The sequence below is a fragment of the Pelophylax lessonae genome, assembly GCF_965119305.1.
Source record: "Pelophylax lessonae genome assembly, chromosome: 12".
NCBI lineage: Eukaryota > Metazoa > Chordata > Amphibia > Anura > Ranidae > Pelophylax > Pelophylax lessonae.
The window spans coordinates 115,411,096-115,431,391 of record NC_138779.1 but is presented as its reverse complement, the minus strand read 5'-3'; the positions used below and the strand labels follow the sequence as shown (position 1 = coordinate 115,431,391).

The 20,296-nt window shown below is 39.4% G+C and overlaps 1 protein-coding gene across 1 annotated transcript in view; it reads left to right on the top strand.

Moving 5' to 3' along the window:
- The window catches only part of LOC309568124 (netrin-1-like), a 169,967-nt gene extending 157,742 nt beyond the window's left edge, over positions 1-12,225 (top strand). Inside the window, exons 5-7 of the mRNA XM_082273727.1 lie at positions 3,251-3,310; positions 3,406-3,486; positions 11,642-12,225. Coding sequence (XP_082129853.1) covers positions 3,251-3,310; positions 3,406-3,486; positions 11,642-11,970 — 470 coding nt within the window. The 3' untranslated portion in view covers positions 11,971-12,225. The remainder of the gene's footprint in view (positions 1-3,250; positions 3,311-3,405; positions 3,487-11,641) is intronic.
- Positions 12,226-20,296: the final 8,071 nt, after the last annotated feature.

Here is a 20,296-nt window from a genome sequence, read left to right as displayed (position 1 = left end):
TCACCATGCCTCTTACTAAATTCCTTTTGATTTACTAAATGGTCTTCCATCTATATCATGGAACACGAGTGTGCTGTTTCCTACTGGCCAATGAAGTATTTCTATGCTGTGTGTGAAAAATATCTTATAAAACTGACAATTTTGAAAACAATGTATTTTAATTTTCTTTCTGCATTTTCCAAAACTTGTGGCAAAAAAATGAAATCTTCTAAAGACTCACTATCCCTCTTAAAATATTTTGGGAGGTAACCCTTCAAAATGTGGTCATTTTGTGGATGTTTCTACTGTCCTTAAGCTCCAGGGCCTCTAAAAATGTGATAGGTAGTCTTGGATTTGGGCCCCTCTATGTTGCAAGGCTACAAAAAAAGTCTCACACATGTGGTATCCCCATACTCATGAGAAGTAGCAGAATGTGTTTGATGTGTGAAGTATGCCTATGCTGTGCATTAGAAATTTTCTATTAATTGCCAATTTTGTTTTAAAAAAGATTACCGGTAAATAAATTGTCATATTCTTGTGGCAAAAACCTGTGGCAAAAAAAAAAAAAAATTACAATTTCAAAAAACTCATTATGCCTCCTTAAAAACCTTTTGTTTATCGCTTTCCAAAATGAAAAAAACTGTATCTTAAAGTTGTAAAAAATAAATAAATAAATAAATAAAACAGGCACAGCCTTAGTATAAAAGCCTGTATCCTGACAGCTTCCTGTGCAATGGGACTCTTGCCCTTTGTGTGGAATTAGTTATCTTTTTGAATGCAGGGCACATGTTGGACCTACAAAAAAACACAGAGAGAAAGGTCATTCTCTGCAGCTGCTTAATTTTTTTTTTTTAGACATCGAATGTGCTTACGTGATTTAAGCTGAAGGCTCAGTTGGACTTTAACAAAGAGACCAATGCAGGACAAGATAGAAATGTTCATCAAAGTCAACCATATTTATTTTTAATTTATTTATGTCACTACTTGTTGTCAGGGGACTTGGAAGTCCTAACAAAGTTCTAATTACTAACTAAGTTCAGTCACAATAGCTAAATGGAGCCCTCTTGCACCAGCTGAGTGGAACTTAGCTCTTGTATCATGCAATTCCTTCAACAACTGACACCGATGAGGGGGCACCATTCCTTCCACTGGCACCAATGGTGGGGAACTATTCCTCCCACTAATTCCAATGGTGATGCACTATTTCTCCTACTGACACCAGTGGTGGGAAACGATTCCTCCAACAGACGCCTATGCTAACTATGGGGGAATTTGCCAACAATGGGGCACTATTACTCCCACTAAAATCAATGATGGGGCACTATTTACGTTCACTGAGGCTGGGGCATTTTCTATTCAGACTGGCCACAGTCCGGTCCCCTGAAAGTCTGAGGGAGAGTAAACTGGCCCTCTGTTAAGAAAGTTTGGAGATCCCTGCTATAGAAGATCATGCTTCAGTTGGAATTTGCACCCAGAAAAAGAGTATGCAATTCTACCAACCCATTTTTTTCTTTTACACACCTCTGTTAGGCAGCATAGGCAGGAAGGTGATACCACATTCTCTGTTAATGTTTATGAATATAGTGATGTCACAACTTTGGCTGCAGACTGCTGATTGGTCAATGCAGAAACAGGCAGATAATTTGATGTGCTCAGTCTGCTCTCTTTGCCTATCAACACATGTGAAAGCGGCAGAGTCTGATTGGCTACTAGTGTTGTCCATTGTTCTCCCAGACCTACTGCTTTGTACAGTGGATGACAGGTGACTGATGTCAAGACATATTCAGGTACTTATGCTAATATGTAAAAATGCATGATAGTATTTTTAATAGAATCAAAAGCTACATTCAATCATTTTTTTATATTTGCCTGGAGCTTCGGTGCTAACATATTTACATGTTGAGGTTGAGAAAAAAACATTTATCTTTTGATTTGAACCAAAAGACAATAATAATAAGCCTTGCGTTCTCAGAATCTTAAAGCGGTGTTCCAGCCTCCCGCTCCTAAAAAATTAAAAGTCAGCAGCTACACATACTGCTGACTTTTAATATTAGGACACTTACCTGTCCTGGAGTCAAGCAATGTCAGCACTGCAGCCGATGTTTCCATCGGCTGTCGAGTGCTGCCCCAGCTTTTGCTAGTAAGGGAACCCAGCAGTGAAGCCTTGTGGCTTCACGGGCAGGTCCCTACTGGGCATGTGCGAAGCACGAAGCACATTCAGATTGACTCGGTGGCCAAACATCCGAGGGACGGCGCCGCCGCACCATCTCCTGGAAGTGGGGAAGGGTACTTGTCAAAAACAGGTACCCGTTTCCCCTTCCCCCCTGAAAGGTGCCAAATGTGGCATCAGATGAGGGGAGGATGCAAATGAGCAGAAGTTCCACTTTTGGGATCGATCAACTTTTTAGTTGATCAAAAGCTAGGCAAAAAACACTTTTTTAAAAAGCATGGTCCACATTGATTAAAAAACTAAAAATATTACTTCCTGCTCCTCTAAGGCAATTAATTACTCATTGGATCAACAATCTACAGTGTTTGCAGCATAAAATGTAATAAACAATACATCACATTCCATCAGACTTCAACATAATGGCGGCTGTCTGCACATACACTGAACTCCTGTTGCATGAGTGTGAATGAAATGGGTAAAAGATGACTTCCGCTTCTGTTCTCCACCTGTCAAGAACTCTTCAGATACATTTTTTACTTTTCAGGGCTTAATCGTAGGGGCCTCTATGATTAGGCCCTGAAAAGGGTGAAAAGCATCTGAGATGTTCTCTACAGGTGGACAATAGGAGCTGAAGCCATGTTTTACCCTTGTCCTTTCCATTCATGCAACATGGAGTCAGTGCTTGTGTAAAGATGGCCTCCATTTTGTTGACGTGTACTGAAGCCTGAAAAGCTGATCATGTCTGTCTTGAACCAGTCTATCCACATGCTGATCTGAATGATACAGGTTTGGGGGGCATTTGAACAGTACTATTTTCATTATTGTGGGCTACATCACATTCATGTTGTACACAGACCTATCATTTGTCTACTTGTTTGGCATTACTTTCTTGGAAAAAAAGAATACATTTTTCTGTGTAAAGGATGTGTTTCTAGTTGTTGTGGATTTACCTTAGGGAGTTCATTGACTGAGTACTTGAATGGTACATTGGGCTCCAGTTATACCTGGAAAATAGATAATTTTCACATGATTTGGTACATTTTATTAATATATTTTACTGCAATATACTATTATTAACATATTTATTTTTGCCAAAATTAGGGATCCAAGAGGAGATGACTACGACAGCAGCATATCCCGTAGAATGGAAAACAGGATCAGGTATATCAAACTTACTGTATAGTATTAAAACTGTATCTGAGTTTTGCTGTGTTGCAGGATTTAGATTTGATAATATATATATTTTTTTTTTTTAGTCTCTGAATGCCAGTCTTATTGTAAGCCATCCCACAGTCGTGTGCACATGAATCTACGCAAGTATTGCAAAAAGGATTACGGTATGTAAAATGATTGTGATAATATATCATTTTCAACAAAAGGGAAATTTTGGCAATGCTCACATACACAGAACAGCAGGGAATTTGTTTTAAGCCTTTGTAAAGCAGCTCCAAGCTTGCTATGAAGATTGTTCATTGTTTTTGATGAGATGCAGCTCCAGGCGTGGAAACCCAAAGATCTCAGAGGCCTAAATAATTAGCCTATGTAGGCATTCCTACCAACCAGTTCGGAGCTATGTGTAGTAATGAAGGAGCACACAATAACATTCTCCGGTCTAGTACCATATAAGATAACACTTAGGTGTCTATAAAAAAAATTTCCATGCAAATGTGTCAGTCATTTACACAGCTGTCAGGAATCTTCACTATAATTTGTCTATTATGTTTATATCATTTGTCACCTCCATCTGGAGGCTGTAATGCAGTATTTTCCTGAAAATACCTCATTATTGACACAATATGGGCCTCAAAATCCTAGGAAATAAACATATTAGGCAAATTACAATGCTGATTTGTGACAGCTGTGTGAATGATTGACTCATTCGCACAACCAATTTTTTATAAATAGACCTCTTAAATTAATGTGGATGTGGATGTAGATTTTGCTTCCCTGTATTGATTACTAATGTCCATACTAGCAGAAGATGATGGAGGAAAAAACAAACATGGTGAGATTTTTATTTCATAGCCTTATTCGAAATTATATATCATATAAATATAAATGATGGAGAATCTTCGATAAAATGATTTACTTGTATTGTGGCCAGAATGAACTTGCAAGCAATAAAGAACCTCCGTGTGCAAAATAAGGCCTCATGCACACTAGAACATCAATAGAAAGCTGTAGCTGTAGAATGAGTTTTTCAGCTTTTTTGCAGTAGCGTTTTTCAGCTGTTTTTAGCTTTTTTTCAGCTGTAGCAATTATTAGCTTTTTTTTATAACAAAACTATACTCCCACAAAAGCTTATGGCTCAAAAACATTGATAAACGCAGAATAGCAGCATTTGTCAGCATTGTTTGGTGTTTTTCAGCTTTTATCAGAGTTAGAGCGTTTTTACAGCTGAAAAACACCTCCTATAACCCGCTAGTTCTGTTTTTTTTCCAGCCAGAAAACGCAATTGCCAAAAATTGCTAATAACAGCCTATGTGTGCATGGACACATAGGATAACATGCCGGGGAGTTTACTGGCTGTGGAAAAAAATGTCTGACGCCAAAAACAGCAGCTGTAAAAACGTCCGGTGTGCATGAGGCCTAAAAGGTTCATCCAATGCCCCGTACACACGTACCGATTGTCGGCCGTAAATATTCGACCGACGACCGATCGGCCGATTGTAGGCTTGTTAGTATGATGCTTCCGACAGCCGACAGCGCATTTTCGGCCGAACAGAATCTGTCGTGCAAGCATTAAAATTTTTGTTGGCCAACACCAGAACGGCCGATTGTTCGCCAGTCAGTACAGATTTCGGCCGACAGACAGCAGATTTGCAAGACTGGGCATGCTCAGAAAAGAAAAAAGACAAGGAAAGTTAACCATCACATGACATCACTTCTGCAGTCGGCTGTTGTTGGCCGACAAAATTAGTGTGCAGTCTTTTTCACTTTTCAGCGGACAGGACAGCCCTGGACAAAAGACGGCCGATCGGTCGGCCGACGATCGGTACGTGTGTACGAGGCATTATTCACTGATTTACTGTTTTAAGGTGAACTAAACCTGAATTTATCGGTTCTACAGAATTTGATTACATCCTTCCACTCAGCAAGTTTCAAACTTAAAATTTATGGTAACTGTGTTAAAAAGGCATGTAAAACCAACAGTTCACATCAGCAATGAATTTCAAAATCATTCTAATCACATTTAATCACATAAGCAAAGCAAAAATCTATTTTATTAAATTTTTTCCTTATTGCTCCATTGTTCCAAGCTTGCTTGAGACAGAAAATTGATAAAGTAGAGGTGCATGGGGCATCCCTGTTTTAGGTAGAGCTTCTTTTTGTTAGTATAGAAGCATGCCCACCCTTTCCTGCAAGGTTTTGGATTCTGCCACATGTATGTACAATTACTTGCACTCTATATCTTCAGTGCCCACCCAGTTACTAAATCTTTTTAAATTTTGCTGTTTTTGATACAAATCAATACTGCCACATTAGTTATTCATCATCATATAGTTTTACAGATCTCATAATACAATTATCTGGGGATACAAGGCAACTTAAAGCAGAAATCCAGGTACAGTTCTTTTAATAGTCCCAAAAAAGTTCTATCTTTTCCTCGATTTTAAGAGTTCTCTAAGCCAGTGGTGTAACTAGAACCTTCAGGGCCCCGGTGCAAGAAACCATGAAGGGTCCCCCGGACCCCTGGTCTGGGCCCTTTCCTTCAAGCCTGGGGCTCTTCTTCCTGGAGCATGGGGCCTGGTTGCAGTTGCAACCCCTGCAACCCCTGTAGTTACGCCCCTGCTCTATGCTCCTCTGAGCTGTTCTGTTATGTACAGTGGGGAGGTGCAATTCTGGCTCCCTGCTGCACTTAAACAGTGTCACAAAGCAAAGTGCAGTTATGATGTTTGTGCGCTACATATAAATACACATCAAATGATTGAACCTGCTTTTCCTGAACATTTTCCTGCATATTACCTATTTATCCAATTCCCTTTGATTGCACCCGCGGTTTCATTTAAAGTCGCAAACTTCCCCTTGTTTTTATTCATTTTCCTGCATTGTTTTTTCTTTATAAAAATTTCAACCTTGCTTTAATTGTCACCCACCATTGAGCATTTCTCATTACAATAATTGAACAGAGCTGGTAAAAAGCAAGAGTAAGGTTCCATTTTATCAGCATAGCCATGCTGTGCTTTTTTTTTTTTTTTTTTTTTTTTTACCATGGTCAGTAAATGAGATGTGATAGACCTCCAGTTTGAAGGACCTTTTAGATGCAAATAGATTAATTAGTAGGACTGAAACACTGAATTCCATGGCTTTTATTTTACTCCCTGCTTGCTTTGGGTCACTTTCCTCCCAGCAGGTCCTTTTCTTGATCCCACGGGCACAGCTGGGATAAGATGACTGAAGGATCATCATTTCATGGGATTAGTTAAAGCCATGGCTTCAGAGAAAATGGCAATGTTAGGCTGGGAAGGAAAGTGAGCACTGAAAGCGAGAGATGAGATAGAACTATCGGGTCCAAGCCCCGCTGCGTAAGAAGAATGTTTTTACCAGCACAAAGGGAATTATCAAGTTAAGCTGATTTCCACTTGCTTCTTTTAAAGAAGTGAGGGCAAAGAAGAGTAAAAACAGAAGGCTAGACTGGAGACTAGATTTAAGATGACTGCAGCAATTATTTATAGACATACATCATAAATAAATGTTATGTACAGGAGTCTTCACCTGCAAAAAAAAAAATTGTTGAGTACCTTTTTATCTTTTCAAAACTATTGTAACATGTATAATGCACACGTATTCTGATGAAGGGTTAAACATCTTTCGGGGTGGCCTATTGTGCATTAAAAACACAGTGAGTTCCAGGGCAAGCACCCTGTAAAGAAAGGGAGAAGGGGCCCTTAAGCCCTAGTCAGTGGTAAGAGAATGAGAGGAAAAGAAAAGAAGTCTCTGTGATTGATCGTCTTTATGTCATGGCCAATAAAACTAAACAGTCTTCAAACAAATGATAAGCAACAGAGCAACAGCTCAAATTAAAGGCAAGAGGTCACAGGTTAAGTGTGTGCAGCCACCCAAGGTGTATGTATACATTCAGAATAATACTGCAGAGCCCTCAAGCTTGCTGTCTTAGAAGACTGTTAAAGATATTGTAAGACAATTATAATTGTAAAATTACATTGGCATAAGTTAAACATATATTTTAATAAATAGTTCTAAAACCATTCCTCTGTAGGAGTGCAGGATAACAGGAAACAACTCGGACCTTAGTTCATAGGAATCCACCACTAGTTAAGTAATGATATCCCACTGGAATACCGAGAGAGGAGCTGCATCAAATTTCTTGTTTGGAAAAGATTTGAGTGCATTGGCACCAAAGGGATTTTCAACTTTTTGAAGAGTGGAAAACCTATTTCATTGCAATTATATAAGCTATTATTCTTGCTAGTAAACTTGAATAGCCAGGGCTCCTATGTCCTTCATTTTTCTAGTCCTGGATATGACTTATACAACAAGCATCAGTAGCAATATTCAGTATGTGTAAAAATGCATAATGGAAAAGCTCTTAGATAAACTATCATCTTATATAATACTTACACAAATTGGGAGTTTAACTCCTAATCAAAACTCTTTGAGAGCAGGTAAATTAGATTTGCCTTTCCATGGCCAGGCTACTAGATTTTTTATGTTAAAAAACAATTATCTCCAGGGTCCAATGAAAAACGAATGGGTATACGTGACTCAATTAATGCAATCCAATTGATCTGAGTATTTCCGGCTATAATCTTGCCATTAAGGGATTAACAATAAATAAAGGATTACTGGCTAAAGTGTACTGTATGTAAAAACAAAGCTTTAGAGTGTAAATCTTCCTAATTTGGATGCAGATAGCAATACAAAACTGTTAAGGGCTTTAACACTTCCATATTCTACCTAAAATAAGAAAACAAATTACTTTAGACATATTTTAATACTGCAGGAAGGAATCATTATCATAAGCAGTTTTTTTGTGTAATCAAGTCTGAAAAGTTTTACAATTTCTACACTGCCCTGATTTAATCTAAGGAAGCGAGAAAAATATCTGATTTTGATTAAAGTCATCATTATCCTGCTGGTAGATAGCCACGGCCGCATTTCCCCTTGATTCAAAAAAAGACAGCTTCATTTGTTGAAGGTATACCGTAACTACCAAAACATTCAGTCTTCTGGATTTTTTCATGCATTTTATGTTCAGCATTTTATGTGTTTGCTGCAATATAAAGCAAGTATAACCTTTAACATAGAGTAATTAGTGAGGAAATTGTTTCTTCATATTCAACTAATACATCAATTAAATCCAAATGAATGCTTTCATTTTCAAGTCTTCACAGGTGCCTTTTTGGTTTTTGAGGTTAGCAAGCATCATATTTTGCTTGGGTATAGTAAAGACATTTTACCCTATAGATATAAAGGTGTCAAAATGTATGTAGCCAGGTGGCCCCTAGAAATGGGGCCATTATAAAGACACTGTGCTGCAGCTGCTTTGTATGCCTTTACAAGACTCTTATGCTTGCTCTCAGTGCCATTGAGCACCTATCCAGCAGAGGGAGCCTATTTTTGGTTTGCTTTTGTGAGTTTTATTTGGTACAGCCTGCAGCGACAACTATTACTGGGCATAGGACACATTTGTGAAAAGGCACTGACCTGGAGCTTGCAGAGGGTGTAATTTTCAGCTTAAAAGACCATACTGTATTTGTTAAACCTGTTGTAGCACAAGAGTTTGGTGAGTCTATTTCGTAACGTGTGTGATCACTCACTGATAGGTTTGCAGACAAGTTATATCTGATGGTGGAATTGGCTTTTTTTGCACACTTTGCTGAACTTAATCTTTAACCAATTCTGACTAGAAGGATTTGCCCCCTTAATGACCAGGCGATTGTTTGCGATTCGGCACTGCCTTAATTTAACGGAAAATTGTGTGGTCATGCGATGCTGCACCAAAGTAAAATTGATGTCCTTTTTTCCCCACAAATAGAGCTTTTTTTGGTGGTATTTGATCACCTATGCAAATTTTATTTTTTGCGCTATAAACAAAAAAAGAGTAAAAATTCTGAAAAAAAAAATATATACATTTTTCACATTCTGCTATATAACATTCCCACAAAAAAAATTTAAAAATCTAAATTTTTCATCCTTTTAGGCCAATTTGTATTCTGCTATATATTCCTGGTTAAAAAAAATTTGCAATACGCGTATTTTGATTGGTTTGCGCAAAAGTTATCGCATCTACAACATTTTTATTAGTAATGGCGACGATCTGTAATTTTTAGCGGGACTGTGACATTGCGGCGGAGAGATCGGACCCCTAACGGACATTTGTTGACACTTTTGGGGGGACCAGTAACATTACTACAGTAATCAGTACTAATAATATGCACGGCTACTGTAATAATGACACTGGCAGGGAAGGGGTTAACCTAGGGGTGATCAAAGGGTTTATTGTGAGCCTAGGGGTGTGTTTTCTAACTGTATGGGAGAGGGACTTGTGAAATGATCATAGAGACATGTGATTCTATATAGAAGGATCACAGGCGCTCTGTGGTAATTTCAGAGAGAAGAACAGTCGGCTTTGTTTAAAACAGCTGACCGTCCTTCTCTCTCAGCGGGGAGCGATCGCGGGTGCTTGGCGGCAATAGCAGCTGCTGGTCCCATGGATCGGCATCCCCGCTGCCTAGTGGGGGTGGGAGCACGCCACCGGCGGCACGTGCTCACCAATCAGCACTACTCTTGCAACCGACGTACCCCTACGGCGCTTTCCACACCCGAGCCAGCCAGCCACAGTAAAACTGAGGTGGGCGGTTGGCAAGTGGTTAAAGATTTTTGCTGGTTCTTGAATAAAATTTTTTAAATAGTTTATAATGTTGTACGCACTTTTTTTTGTTACTGTAATCACTTTTGTTTTTATGTTTAACATGGTATGTTGTTTACTGAGAGTTTTTAAACTTAGACATGCTCAGTCATAAGGTCTTACATTTTCACAAGTAATCCAATCGTTTTGAAGATTGTTTTTATGTTATATGTTATAAATAGTATGAATTTTAGCTTTTTAGAAGTAATGTTATAAATGGTAAATGTAAAGCTTTAGCAGTCTTTCCAACACTTAGCTTTTACATTATTGTTTCGTAAGCTTTAATTTGCAAAGTGTGGGTATAAGAAATGGCATTTCATGGGCTGTGAAAAAACGTATTACAATTATTTCTTTATCGATTTGTGTGATAGTTGGTAAAAGTAGAGTAGTGGTTCCATTACCAGTGTAATACCCAGGTCAATAGTGTTCAACATATTAAATTTGCTTGAGACAGTGGCTCCAGGATGGCAGCCAAAAGCTTTTGTTGTGGCACTGATCAGATGAAATGGCCTGTAGTACCATATGATACTCTATTTATGACTGTGTCATAGGAGTTCTTTATAACAGTCCTGACATTGTCATACATGAAAGGTGTTGTAATAAACATACATATATGTTGATAATCACTCATCAGAACAAACTTGTTGAGTATGAAAGCCTTTTTTAGCTAACAAAATATCAAGATGATATTTTGGGGCAGCACAGTGACTAAGTCGTTAGCACTTCGGCCAAACAGCAGTAGGATTGCTGGTTTGAATCCTAAACACGCCACTACTGGACTTTGCATAATCTCCCTTTGCCTGCGTGAGTTCAGCATTTTTTGTGTCTGCTGCAATATAAAGCCAGTATAACTTTTAAAATCGAGTAATTAGTGAGAAACAAACATGTTAGTGAGTTTCCTCCCACACTCCAAAGTCATGCTGGTAGGTTAATTGGCTCCTGTCCAAATTGGTCCTAGTATGTATATGTATGAATGTGAGTAAGGCCCCTTTCACACATGCGGACCATTCAGATCCAGCTGTCAGTTTTTCAGGCGGATCTGAATGGATGCCCCATGCATCTCTATGGGGCAGCAGATGTCAGCGGAGACATGTCCGCTGACATCGGATCCTGTCTGTCAAATCCGGATGGATGGAAACCCTTTTTTCCATCCTACCAGCGGATCGCATCGGATGAGAACGGACAGGCGGTCCGTTCTCATCCGATTCCCCCATAGAGGACAGCGGGGACCTGACAGCTCAGTCTCCGCACACAGATCGATCCCCGCTGAGAAAAATGGAGTCCGCTGACAGAGCGGACAGTGTGAAAGGGGCCTTAGGGACCTTAGATTGTAAGCTCCTTGAGGGCAGGGACTGATGTGAATGTATAATAAATATGTAAAGAGCTGCGTAAATTGACAGCGCTATTCAAGTACCTGTAATGAATAAATAAAGAAGATGCTTAAATAGTGCAGCAAGAAGTAAAGACAGTGATGTTTGTGCCCTGTGTTGGCATAGACCTGTAACAGTCACTATTTCTGGAAATCTTTTGTTACACAACAAATACCAGTTTAGCAAGCATTCTACCAGCATAATATTTCAAAACATGAGATGATACTATGTCTACCTTATTTTTTACAGTTCTCCGGGCCCAGCTACTGTCTATGGAGAAATCTGGAGAATGGTGGCAATTTACAGCTAACGTACTTACAGTATATAGACAGCGGAGGGTTCCTATCAGACGTGGTGATCAACCAATATGGGTTCCAGATCAAGATTTGGCATGTGACTGCCTCCGGGTTCTAGTAGGCAAGTCTTATTTGATCATCGGTAATGATGAGGAATCTCCAGATCCTGCTCGTCTGGTACTGGATAAGAACAGCCTGTCACTGCCTTGGCGTGATGTTTGGGCACACAAACTGAGACGGTTTCAGCAGCAAGATCGGCGAGGAAAATGCAAGGCTGGATAAATAGATCTTAGTGCCATGGATATTGTTTAGTGTCAGTTGTCGCAGAACAAGAACCCATTTAGAGTGAAACATTAATGATGGCCTGCTAGCTGCAGTTATTGCTACCTCTATAATACCACATTTGTCAACTGGAAAACACAGCAAGACACATACAGTAAGAAAAAGCAAAACCTGTTACAATCTATTATATAAGTATTTGTAGGAAAAATATGCTGCTTTTTCTCCTTTGCTGTCTCAAATACAGAATATAATTTTTGTGGGTGTGATAAATACTTTGCCTTTTGTCTCTGAGTCATTTACTTTTGATGTATGTCCAATAACTTTTCTTACAAATCAAAAAATATCATTTTTATTTCACATTTGAAATGAATGTAGCAATCCAGTTGCCGAAGCTGAAAAGAAAATGTGAAGAATGTTGCTGAACAAGACCAGAAATACCGAATGGCAGAGTGTCATCAACAGAAGAAGGAATATTATTTTGTATATAGTTAAAAAGACACTCTCACTTTGCCAATTCAGGGAAAAGTAACAGGGTCTATGTAAGGGGGCTCCCCCAAGTCACTGATCATCACTTTAGCAACCAACCCCTGGTGCTCCGACCTCCAGGCAGAATCAGAATCCTCACTGTTAGTTGGTTCTGGACACCTAGGAGAGCAGTGATGTCATGGCCTTGTATTTCAGTACTTCCTCTTTCATGTTTCATTTCATTTTATTGCTAGACCTGTACACTGGAGGGGGACACATGCTCCCTCATACCTGGAAGTACTGTGTTTTTCTTAAATTGTTACTAAACCCTGGACCCTGCATTAACTATATCTGGTCTCCCACAGTACACAGAACATGGGAATGCAATTATTTTAGTAAATATAAACTGCTAAATACCTTTTCTTATCAGCAGTATATAGCAGTCTTGTGACTTCTATATGTTCCTGGTGAAGCTTGTAGGAGGGATTTTCTTACTGCACTGAGCTGTCCTATGAGGCTGCAGGGCTGCAGACCCTCTGCCTGGACATGTCTGGGCAGTGCTGATTGGCCTTGTGCTGATCCCATGCACTCTTCCAAGAAACAAAAAAACTCTTTAGAAATACACACCAAACTGAGCATGTGCAGCCTGACACCAAAGGCTTGTTCTTATCCAGACATGTTTTGGAGTCAGTGGAAGAAGAGGAGGATCTGTGCATACAAGATCAAGCATTTTTACACAATGCAGAGGATTGACCTCTTAGGTTCTACAGGGAGTATAACAAGCATGTTTTACTGCATATACACACTGATTTTACTGTTGTGGGTTTAGTAACACTTTAAGTTGAGGTAGCGGAAGGAGCAGCACAGGAGCACCTGCAAGATAAGTAAGTGGTTTGGGGGGCCCTTTACATAATGAATCACCTTGCCCTGAATGGGTGTCTCTTTAGGTAATACCTTAAATGTATAAATTGATTTTACTGCAGGCTTTTGAAACATCCAGGCAAAAAAAATTGACAGAGCAGTATCTCACTTTAGAACACCAGAGAACTGAACCTATTTGTCCCACTTTCTGCAACTTGTAATTGATTATTCAGAGCTAACATGTGTTGATTTATTAAAGACAAATAGGATGGTCACATGCAAGAAAATTTCCCTTAGTTTAGTAAATGTGGTAAAACATCCACAAAGCAAAGAATATACATTCACATGCGAAGAAAATACAAAAACAATATTTTTGCTTGATTGACTATGATTGGAAGACAGAAGTCAGCAGAGCTTCACCACATTCACTAAGTTAAGGGAAAATGTCATGGCAAAGTGAAAACTCCCTTGCAAAGGGAACATCTGGCTTTAGCAAATGAACCCCTAAGTGTCCATTAAGGAGCTGAGGGAGGTGCAAAGTAGAGTCAGACCTCTGATTTCTCATCAGAAGTCAAGATCTGCATATTGGAGGGCCCCTGATTTAGAATGGCCAAGAACTTGTGCAAAAAAAAGGAAAGCTTTAGGATGACTGCATGTTATTCAAGACACTACTGCTTGCTGTTTAATGAATGTACTTGAACTTTCTGATACTCACCTAATTGGTGAAAGTATAGTTAATTCCTATGAGTCAATAATATTAGAAATTATACTAATGTTAAGATAGAAAATATACCCGTTTAAATGCAATTGTACGTTAGAATATGTTGATATTATATGAGTGGTTCTCTTGTTCTTTGAAATGTTCATAAACTTATTTGGACAATGGGGTTGATTTACTAAAGGCAAATGGACTGTGCACCAGAGAAGAGCAGTTGCCCTCTGCAAGTGCAGTTGCTTAAGAGCTTAGTAAATTCACTTTGCAAAGAGTACCCTGTAACGGAACCTCAACCCACACTACTTGTGGACTTCCATCAGTATACAGCTTCCTACAGTCACAAACATAGATACCAGATTTTCCCAGCCACCCTACATACAAAGCTAGCTGACAACTTAGCTTGTACTGGAATCCTCTGTTTATTGAACAGTCACACATCATTTATATACAGCATGGACCTCCCCCTCCTGATCTGGTTACTACACACAGGTCAGGGGTTGCCTGATTACATTATCATTTGCAGACGAAATTGTATACAGAAATAGAATTAACATATCTAAAGAACAACCAATACAAACAGTATACTATTTCCACTCAGCAACTAACAGATGACAGTGATTCAATCAACCTGAGCCAATTAACTAGCTGACGATCCTTCCTCAAGCTACTAAAATACAATACTCATTATCTCAATACACAAACAATAGGGAAAGCCTGTTTCTGACATTGAAGGACATGGAACAGAAGCCAATGTGATTAGCTCTTTCAATGAACATGTTCAGAATCAAACAGGAATAGTCCTCACATATTTCTTGAGAGATATTGTTGATAAATATTACTCTCCCATTTGAAGTTATCCAAACCATAAAGTATCTGTCGTTCACTCCCAGTGACGGTGAGTACCGTCACATACCCAATCACGTGCAAGGAAAAAAAAAAACAGCATTTTGTTTGCACATGATTGGATGATGGAAGTCAGCAGAATTTTTGCTCGTTTACTAAGCTCTGGAGCAACTGCACTTGCAGAGTGCACAGTCTATTTTCCTTTAGTAAGTCAACGCCAATGTTCCAAGAGAGCCAGTGTAATCTCCTCTAGCCAGCCAAATCTCCTCCAGCGTATGCCCAGAATCTTAGAGGGCTAATTTGGAAAATGCCTTTTATCCGTGCAGTAATTTACAGCAATTTTGCCTGACCAAATTTAAATAGGATGCCACTGATGGTATTTAATTAAAAAATGTTAAATTGGTTTTAATTATAGTAACACTTCTCAAGTGCAAGAATCTTGGCTGTCCCTGCTGTTTTTGCCTTTTGAGCTGAATAGATAAGTACAAGTTCTTGCTATGTAATGGCTAAATAATTACAGAGTAATTTGCCAGCATTTAGCAAATTAACCTGCTCACACTCAACCTACTTGATTCTGAAATCCACAAGCACTCATAAATGATTATTATTTCCTGATACTTGCAATATTAAAACATATCCAAAACCAAGAACAAACATTTAATATTTTAAAGCTTGCCAGTCTTTAGATGTGGTGGTTGCATTCGTTTTTTCTGGCTTTTTATCACCTTTATTTTAAACAATTTCTCAGTGCACTATATGCAACGGCTTAAGTAAATCTCCCCAAAATGTTTTAGCTCTGAAAAACTTCTAGCTTCTGCTCTCTTTATCTCCATAACATATGGGGGTTGCTCTTTAGTTCAGGAAGGTAGGAATAATTCAAACCAATAACAAGGAAGCAAAGATAGAGAGCTCAAGTTATCAATTTAACAGATTTCTGACAGGATCAATGGTTATTTTGTTTTAACATATACCGTATTTATCGGCGTATAACACACGCCAATGTATAACACGCACCTCAATATTAGGAGAGAAATTTCAGGAAAAACGCTTAGTAAATTTAAAATAAACAGCTTTGAACTCAGAGCATTTTTTTAAATCAAATAACATCTCACCAGTGCCCATGAATGCAGCCTCATCAGCAGTGTCCAACAATGCAGCCTCATCAGCAGTGTCCAGCAGTGCAGCCTCATCAGCAGTCTCCAGCAATGCAGCCTCATAAGCAGTGTCCAGCAATGCAGCCTCATAAGCAGTGTCCAGCAATGCAGTCTCCAGCAATGCAGCCTCATCAGCAGTCTCCAGCAATGCAACCTCGCCAGCGCAGTCTCCAGCAATGCAGTCTTGCAAGCGCCATTGACACTATCCGAATCAGTTTTTACAAAGACCAGGAAGCAGCGGCGAGAGCAGAAGGGGGCAGGCCGGGCCGAGGAGAAGGGAGAACAAGCGCTCGTTGTCATCGGAAGTCCCGCCTATGATAGAAATCACAAGTCTCGGCAGAGGAGGCGATACTTCCTATGACAGTTTGTCCTTCCTTCTCCTCGGCCCAGCCTGCCCCCTTCTGCTCTCTGCGCTGCTTCCTGGCCTTTTTTTTTAATATCGGTGTATAACACGCACTATTGCTTTTTCCTCCATTTTTTAGGAGGAAAAAGTGTGTGTTATACGCCGAAAAATATGGTAACTAAAATATAATAAAATTCATTCGGTGATATATTTAGCAGACCAAAGGAAGCAAATATGAAAAGTTCAGTTGGAGTTTACATATTTTTTTAATTTTCCAATGTGGTTTGTTGTCAGGTTTTTACTAAATAGGTCTAAAGGAGTAAAATATGTAAATTTGACAGAAATGATCAAAGTTCTGAAAATAATTCCTAATTGTTTCAGAAGGTGGATAAAGGGGTAGTATAATATGAATTCCAGTAACAAGACAGCTCCTTTCCTTATAGCATATCTGAAGCAAAACTTTTTAAAATCTTGGATAGAACAAAAAATGGTTATACAGTTGTGCTCATAAGTTTACATACCCTGGCAGAATTTATGATTTCTTGGACATTTTTCCGAGAATATGAATGATAACACAAAAACATTTATTTCACTCATGGTTATGGCTGGAATACACGGGCCAAATATCGCCCGATCATTCGACCACCGACTTATGAAAAAGTGTTCCTTGGTCGAAAACGTTGCCAACATACACAGGCCGAATATCCCCGGATGGTTTGACCGCCGACCATCGAAACAGTGCATGCGTGATGATGTTCTACATATTTTAAATGAACGACCTTAACACCAACGTATAGAATATCGTTCATTCGCAAACGAGACGACAGAATTTTTTATTTTTTTCAAACGGGATTTTTCGTTCACAATATCTATATCGGTCACTGATGGCTGGGCATTAACGAGTAGAATATCGGCCGATACTTCGCTGAACGGAAATTTTCGGCCAATTTTCTTTTCGTGTATTCTGGCCATTAGTGTCTGGCTGAAGCCATTTATTATCAATCAACTGTGTTTACTCTTTTTAAATCATAATGACAACAGAAACTACCCAAATGACCCTGATCAAAAGTTTACATACCCCATTCCTTAATACCGTGTATTGCCTCCTTTTAACATCAATGACAGCTTGAAGTCTTTTGAGGTATTTGCGGATGAGGCTCTTTATCTTCTCAGATGGTAAAGTTGCCCATTCTTCATGACAAAAAGCCTCCAGTTCCTGTAAATTCTTGGGTTGTCTTGCATGAACTGCACATTTGAGATCTCCCCAGAGTGGTTCAATGATATTGAGGTCAGGAGACTGAGGTGGCCACTCCAGAACCTTTCACTTTTTAGGATCATTGTCATGTTGGAATGTCCAAGTACGTCCCATGCGCAGCTTCCGGGCTGATGAATGCAAATTTTCCTCCAGTATTTTTTGATAACATACTGCATTCATCTTGCCATCAATTCTGACCAAATTTCCTGTGCCTTTGTAGCTCAACCATCAACAAAACATCAACAATCCACCTCCGTGTTTCACAGTAGGAATGGTGTACCTTTCATCATAGGGCTTGTTGACTCCTCTCCAAAGGTAGCCTTTATGTTTGTGGCCAAAAAGCTCAATTTTGGTCTCATCACTCCAAATGACTTTGTGATAGAAGGTTTGAGGCTTGTCTCTGTGCTGTTTGGTATATTGTAAGCGGGATACTTTGTGGCATTTGCGTAGTAATGGCTTTCTTCTGGTGACTCGACCATGCAGCCCATCTTTCTTCAAGTGCCTCCTTATTGTGCATCTTGAAAGAGCCACACCACATGTTTTCAGAGTCCTGTATTTCACCTGAAGTTATTTGTGGGTTTTCTTTGCATCCCGAACAATTTTCCTGGCAGTGGTGTCTGAAATTATAGTTGGTCTACCTGATCGTGGTTTGGTTTCAATAGAACCCTTCATTTTCCACTTCTTGATTAGAGTTTGAAAGCTGCTGATTGGCATTCTCAATTCCTTGGATATCTTTTTATATCCCTTTCCTGTTTTATACAGTTCAACTACCTTTTCCTGCAGATCATTCCATAATTCTTTTGCTTTCCCCATGATTCAGAATCCAGAAATGTCAGTGCAGCACTGGATGAAAGATGCAAGGGTCTGTCAATAGTTCAGAAACTCATTGACCTTTTATACACACACACTAATTACAAGCAAACAGATCACAGGTGAGGATAGTTACCTTTAAAATCCATTCAAACCCCTTTGTGTCAACTTGTGTGCATGCTACCAGGCCAAAATCACCAGGGTATGTAATCTTTTGATCAGGGTCATTTGGGTAGTTTCTGTTGTCATTATGATTTAAAAAGAGTAAACACAGTTGATTGATAATAAATGGCTTCAGCCAGACACTAATGGCCAGAATACACGAAAAGAAAATTGGCCGAAAATTTCCGTTCAGCGAAGTATCGGCCGATATTCTACTAGTTAATGCCCAGCCATCAGTGACCGATATAGATATTGTGAACGAAAAATCCAGTTTGAAAAAAACAAAAAATTCTGTCGTCTTGTTTGCGAACGAACGATATTCTATACGTTGGTGTTAAGGTCGTTCATTTAAAATATTTAGAACATCATCACGCATGCACTGTTTCGATGGTCGGCGGTCAAACCGTCCGGGGATATTCGGCCTGTGTATGTTGGCAAAGTTTTCGACCAAGGAACACTTTTTCATAAGTCGGTGGTCGAATGATCGGGCGATATTTGGCCCGTGTATTCCAGACATAACCATGAGTGAAATAAATGTTTTTGTGTTATCATTCATATTCTCGGAAAAATGTCCAAGAAATCATAAATTCTGCCAGGGTATGTAAAATTATGAGCACAACTGTATTTATTTATTTTTATTTTTAAGCAGTCTGTGTGTAGGAAGGTGCAGTCTGCTTCCTCCACTGTAGGTGGTGCCTACAGCCTGGAGAGTAAGTCAAGGGAAATTTGGTTTCTCTGTAGTCTCCTGGTTTTGGAGGAAGCATTTTGGTTGGCTGTGCTGCATCCAGGTGACCCTTGGTGGCCATCTTGGGTCAGCAGAGTATTTTTAAGTCCCTACTCCCCAGATTTTGGCGTGCATTTGCATGGGGGTAGTGTAGGCACAGGTTCCTTGTCTGTCATGGACAGTATTAGAACAGGGAGAATTTCCAGATGAGAAGGGAAATCTTAGGGCTCTCAATTGCCTTGGATATCTTTGGGTACGAGACAGCAAGACAGCATTTTGCCCATGCAGACAGATGCTGTCAGTTCAGCTGATACCTCCTTCTCTACATGCTGTTGGTATTTGTGAGTGCTACTGATTGGGCCTTCTCCCTCCCAGTTTGTTGTAAGCAGTTTGCCTTTACTACAATACAATTGCTGCATTTTCTGCAATACAAGTTCTGCCTGTGCTGCAATACAAGTTCTACTAATTGCACCTGGACTGTGTGTGAATTATTATTGCCACACCACGCTGCACTCACCCACATGTGTAAACACTGGAGAGGGTCACACTAATTTCCTCACCTTGTGAGACAAATGTGTGTATTACAATCTTCAACATTCTGAAACATGTAATAACTCATTACTCCCATATCATACAGTACATAATTATAAAACTTCCTGCAAAAACCTTTTTGCTCAGAGATGAAATGTTAGACATCAAACGTGCCAATGTTATGGAAACATATGGGAGAGAAGTGGTTCTATACTCTAAGGCCTCATGTACACTGCAGCTGCGGACATTTAGGAGCAGTTGGGTGTTTTTTCAGCAGCTCCCGAACTCTCCTCTATGTTATCTCATGTGTACATGTACACTCGGTAGTTTAAAGTAGTTTAGAGGCAGTAGAGTTTAGTCTAGTTTTTTTTTTTTTAAATGCAGAAAAATCGCGTTCAGGACTGTAGTTTACTGGCATTTCTACTCCAAATGCTTGTAACTGCTTGTAAATCTGTATAAAAGC